Raw genomic sequence first — 6241 nt, 5'->3', positions numbered from 1 at the left:
ACACATATAGTAAATATAATATTCACTCTATATCTCTATCTATAGATAGATATACATAAAATTGCTTTCTTTTATTTATTTTCTTTTTATACATGCTGAGACTTGTAGTGTCAGAGAAGTTGCAGGACCTTAGGGTGAGACTGACTTACTAAAGAAATGACAAGTAGAAATCATCACTTGAAGGAAATTGAGTGGTCACATAAATAATCCAATCACGTAATAAACCAAATTCCTGTCTACTTATGTAACCTCCAAGCGATCGGATATTCAAAGAGAACAGGGATTTGCTTTTTACATCACTGGATACCTGAAGTGACTATTCATATAAATTGAGGGAAGATCCTCAGCTCTTTTAGTAAATTGACAGACCAGATTCCTCCCAACCTTGCTCACCTTATAATTTGTCTGGACTGCAGACTCCGGCGGGTAAACAATGAAGTGCCTTAAAGTAAATCCAAACCCCTCGGATGTCCTCCTCAGAATAACGTTCTTTGGGCCGGGCCAGGAGAATATTTCCTCTTCCGTCGGCGATACCATCTCGCTCTGATCGCACCCATCTTTGTTTTTGGACACCTGAATTGGAAACATGCGTTATTAAAGTCTGCACTATTATCAGAATAGAAAAAACTAAACAAGCAAACTAAACGTGAACATGATGGAGATTAATCATCGCAATATAGAAAACCAGAAAATGAATGAAATCGTTTTGAAGAGCCATTTACTGGATGATAGACGTATTATGTCAGTATAGAGGACCTCAGCAGTGGACATCCCCTTTGTTCCATCCCAGTGTGGGGGGAATCATTCCTCACATCAGCCATGTACATAGTACTACATTCAGGCAGCAGCTGCTACACTGGCTCGGCACTGACCTTTTGCCCCGCGTCCCTTCCCCCTTGAAAACAAGCCCACATTCTGCAAATTCTATCAGCGGAGATAATAATCTGTATGTTGAACAATTCATTAACTGGCACTGGGTTACCACAGAAAGTACATACCCCATGTAAACAGACACACTGCATGATAGATGCATGGAGTGGGCAGAACAGATAGTCCACTGTAATACTGATCACAGCTACACATAGCAGTCCTGGAATGTTAAAAGCTCAACTGCATGCAAACTGGTAAAGACACCATTGCAATGCAAAACAAAGGATTCGTATTTTTGTCTACTGGATCATGAGACCGACAGACAGACAGACCGACAGACCGACACAGACAGACAGAGACAGACAGAGACAGACAGAGACAGACCGACAGACCGACAGACAGCCAGTCTAGTGAGATGACTTTTCTCTGCTGCAGTTGTGCAACACAGCCAGGTCACCTCCCTGCCTGCAGCCTATGATGAAGAAGCAGCAACAGACTGAGCAGGTCATCTCTCTGCTCTGTCCCCATCAGAAGGTTCCTCGTTCACTCATGTGTATGCAGCACACACCTGACTTGTTTTAAGTGCTGCCTCCTATTGATCCCCATTGGGTCCCTTGATGAGTGTCAATTCGCAGAAAAGTAGTAAAATGTAGTGACATGCATTCCACACGTTTTCCCCCACGCGTTCTCACATGCGACTGAAGCACGTTCTACAATTGTACAGGTATTGTGAACATGGGACGCACATTCACGATACGCCGTGGTGTGAACGGAGCCTAAGTGCTACTGCACAAAGGATTGCAACAGACTAATCAAGGCAAACTCGGGTACTTACATTAGCTGCATTTTCAAATATATTTAGGGCTCACCAGAACACCCGGTACAAACTGTTCGCTCTGTGCGGTGTCCACATCATATAGGTTTGTTGGTGTGCGTTGCATAAAAATGCAGCAGAAAAAATGCCGGATTACAATGCACCACAGAGCATCACAATGACTTGTTGCGCAAAGAGTTAAATGAAGTGTCCATTAATGACATTTCAATAAAGTTTGAGGGGGGAAAAAAAACAGTAACAGCATGCCGCGTTTTACCACTGCTCCCATGCAATGCACCCCAAAGCGAGCGCGTTATACGGACCGTACTGCACACAGGCTGGGGTGAACGGACCCTAAATGTGGTTTTAAAAAATACATTACTGCATTCATTGGCATTTGTTTCTGCCTGGAGTTTAAAGTTACAGAGCTGTACAAAGGTACCATGAATAAAGGAGGACGGTTGGCTGTGCGGGTAAAATTCAACCGCTCTCTGCTGCCTGCAAGCACTCCATGTACACAAGCGATCGGCTGGCCACCCTGTTTGTTTGTCTCACTAGATAAAAGGAAGAGAATAGCGCAGGGGGATTCTGCCGCTACCGACTCCCAGGTAGATCATAGCAAAGACATGTTTTCTAACTCAAGGTGGCCACATGAATTGGCCCAGCAACAGACTGCACACTGATTTTTTCTTTAACCCCCCCCCCCTAATTGGTCACCAAGAATGAAGAATACACCAGGTACTCCCACTAATGAAATGTATGCAACTCGCTCCATGTGACAGTGCTGGGCCATTCACCAAGAACCAATGCTGTCACATGGGGACAGTCCATAGCCTTGTGTAAATGTTGACTAGGGTAGTATGGACAGCTGGGGGGGGACTGAAAGTGTACCTGTTGCTTTCCCTGCATAGGTTTTGCCTTAATGCGGTCATACATGGCAAATATTTCACCACTGGCTGTGCTCAGTGGCAGGGTTGTGTAAATCTGTGGATAAGGCCTAAATACAATCTGTTGGCAGGTTAGAAAGCCGCCACATATAAATAATCCACAGCAAACAACGCTCAAATTCCAGAACCAGCTTGCACTACGATTGCATCCCAAGTGTATAATAATTTTTTTTTTTTAAAAAGCACTGTGTTGCCCATAGCGACCCAATCCAGAAATAGCTGCACTCCAAAATCTTAATTGTTCCTCCCCATGTGTGGTCAATCCCAACACGTTTCACCATTCTGGCTTACTCAGTGAAGCGTGTTAGGGGTTGGCCACACATGGGGAGGAACAAACCATAGGTATTTGCTCCTAAAATAAAGATTTTTATCTTCGGTGAACGCGTGCGGAGTGCGGCTATTTCCGGATTGGGTTGCTATGGGCAACGCCATGCTTTTTTATACACCTGGGATTGGGTTTCACTTGTGTATTTAGCAGTATTTCAGCTTTAGGCAGATCCTGTAAAGGGGTTTTCCCACCTTATACGATTGTGCTTCTATACAGTAAAATCTGATCCGACACAGCACAGGTCCTTTCCAAATAGCAGAACTTCTGTATTATTGGATTTATGGTGATGTATGTAAGATTTGACACATCACTGAAGACGCCGACAAGGGATAAAAGGCCAATCTCTCCAGCAGCCAGATGGGTTAAGAAGACAAGAGCGCATACAAAACAAGAGAGGCGTCCTATTGTTCCGTCACAACTCATTGTTGGCCGTCTCCATGAAGAGTGCTTATGAAATGACCCAAAAGGCTGCGATCAGACCGCCATTATATATTGAAGCGAGCAGGACAGACTCCATTCAGTCGTCACTCAATAGAGGCAATCCACCGAGAAACGCCTCTCAAACCATCCACGACTGGGAGAGTCGAGATTCCAACTGGAGATGAATATGACGACCTCTCCCTCAATACTATACACACAAGCGCCTTCCTAGTTATACAACAAAAACTCTGTATATGGCCATACACCAGTAGAATTTTGTTCTAAAAAGTTAGTTTTCGGGAACATGCATTGGAATTTCTAATCGTTTTCAACCAGAGTGACAAAAAAAAAAATCAAAAGGAGCGGGATGGAATTTTTTTCCTCGAATGAACAAGATTCTCAGGGCTTGCCCACACCATATACAGTGCATTCCAGCGCGGTCAGCTCCTGGAACGCACTGTATCGCATGCCGGCTGGCTTCCTGCATTCAGGGGCGGGAGAGGGGGGTGGTGGGGCATTGAAGTCAATGGCACCGCAGCCGCACCAGAAAGCGTGGCACATCAATGTCTATGTTCTGGTCCAGTGCAATCAATGTCTATGTTCTGGTCCAGTGCAATCTGGAAAAATGTAGATTGTAAGCTCTCACGGGCAGGGCCCTCCTTACCATCTTGTCTTGAATTGTATTGTGATTGTAATGTCTTCCTTAGGCTGGGCACACACCTTACAACCAGCGCAAGACTTTTGTCTTGCGATGGTTGTAAGGTACTTAAAAAAACGTACGATCTGACTATCTTGCATAGGCAGATCGTACTTGCGATGATCACAAGCCACGCCCCGAGGGCCCCCTGATGACCGCAATGCCGAACGGGCAGTGTGCTCTTGTGCACACCAGCCAGACCGGCTTTTATCTCACGAACATGCTACACACCCGCCGATCGTACGATGCTCGGCGGGTTTTGAAACATGTTCGTAAGCTTAAAGTCGTGCGACCTTACAGTAGTAGAGATCGCACGGCTTCCACACACCTTACAATAATCGTACGATCGCAGGATTTCGTACAATTATGGTAAGGTGTGTGGGGACCTTTATATTGTAAAGCGCTGCGCAAACTGTTGGTGCTATACTGTATAATAAATAATAACATGCATTAAACCTGCACTAATGAGAGGTAAAACTGCATCCAACAAGGCAGCACTATTGTATATACACATCATACGTGTGAGCGAGCCATCATCCTTGTACAATGGGAAATATAGAAATCTATCAATTATTAATATACAGGGTTTATATAGTTCCAGCAGTTTGCGCAGCGCTTTACAATATTAGGAAGACATTACAGTTACAATATAATTTGAAATAAGATGGTTAGAAGGACCCTGCCCCTGAGAGGTTGCAATGAAACGAAAAGAATATATAAAGTCTACATATTCTTCACTAGAAAATTAGCAGACAGCATCTACGCATGTTAAAGATGAAGTCCACAAAAATGCTCAGCGACTTTCAAAAAAATGAAGGGGGGGGAAGCCCAGTCAGAATTTTCTCTGCCTAGTTCAGCGTTATCTTACTTCTCCATTGTACTTTTATCATGTTCACTACAATTCCAGCACCCCCTCCAAAGGCATGTGGCCATGATGATAGTCTGATGACCTGCAGCTAGCCTATCTCACCAGGGTCTGACCTACAGAACAGTAAAAGGAATTACATCACCACAACAGCATCGCAAACAAACTCCCTTTCCAAAATGTTTACATCATTCTCACTGATGGTCAAAAAAAAATGTAAAAACAACTATATGCCGTAAAGTGGAATAAAGCCTAGTTACAGCAACAGCCTGGGCACAATTACCTGGGTCAAAATTAGGAACAAGCAATGATTAAGGAAGTCATGGGTAACCTTCTCTTCATAAGCAATAAAACAAATGCCCAAAAAGTTTAGGTGACACTGTAAATCGGCGCACTGGCAGTCTGGCTGCTAAAATCTGCCTAATTCTAACACAAAACTGGCTTCATGTACAAAAACTTGACTTAAGGGCCCATTCACACCACATCATCTCCAGACCAGACTGTTTCCGGACCCAAAATGCACCCTAATGTATCCCTATGCTATTTCTGGCCTCTGTTCACACCAGCGCAGTCCGTTCCAGACCACAAAAATACTGTTAGTCTTATTTTGTCTGGAATGCACTGGAAAGCATGGAAACTAATCAAAAGTGCATGGAACGCACTGGACCGAACCTAAAAGCCCATTTTAAGCTACAAAAAAAACCAAACAAAAAAACACTGCTCCGTACCGCAGTAAAATCGCGGCAAAAACGCAATGCACTGCAGTTGACCAACAGCGAGCACTACAGTAACAACAGCGGTCTTAGGCTGGGTTCACACCATTTTCCAAACCAGATCCGGAACGCAATGCACAAAATGGTGTGAACCCAGCCTAAGACCGCTGTTGTTACTGTAGTGCTCGCTGTTGGTCAACTGACAGCGATCTGTACAGATATATGTATCAGACATAGAAACCACACAATTTTCTGGTGGCCACAGTTTAGAGCCACAATTTTCAAACAAAAGGCGGACCGCTGCACTTTTATGCTTTTTGTTTTTTAATACATTTTAATGCTATTTTTCATGCATTACTTCATTTTACTTAGACTAGCCATAAGCCAAAGCTTATTCAAAGTTGCAATGCAGCACAATGCATAGGCGTGAACAAGCCCCATAGACAATAACGGGATTTCTTCTGCTATGCATTTTGGCAGGGCAGTTAAAGTGCTTTAAATCGCACAGGTGTGAACAGGGATTTAGGCTTCCACAGACACATTTAGCTCACATTCACACCTGCAAGTTTATGGGGGGGGGGGGTTTC

General features: G+C 44.0%; 1 protein-coding gene across 2 annotated transcripts in view; it reads right to left on the bottom strand.

Moving 5' to 3' along the window:
- Nucleotides 1–6241, bottom strand: part of ARHGAP21 (Rho GTPase activating protein 21) — a 168401-nt gene that overhangs the window by 98165 nt on the left and 63995 nt on the right. For both annotated transcript variants that reach the window (XM_018557954.1, XM_018557955.1), the window contains exon 2: nucleotides 394–573. In XM_018557954.1, the coding sequence (XP_018413456.1) occupies nucleotides 394–573 (180 nt within the window). The remainder of the gene's footprint in view (nucleotides 1–393; nucleotides 574–6241) is intronic.

Source organism: Nanorana parkeri, unplaced genomic scaffold (genome assembly GCF_000935625.1).
Source record: "Nanorana parkeri isolate BGI_ZX_2015 unplaced genomic scaffold, ASM93562v1 scaffold313, whole genome shotgun sequence".
Taxonomy (NCBI): domain Eukaryota; kingdom Metazoa; phylum Chordata; class Amphibia; order Anura; family Dicroglossidae; genus Nanorana; species Nanorana parkeri.
Note: the sequence above shows the minus strand (reverse complement) of the source record. Positions and strands in the feature narration are given on the sequence as shown.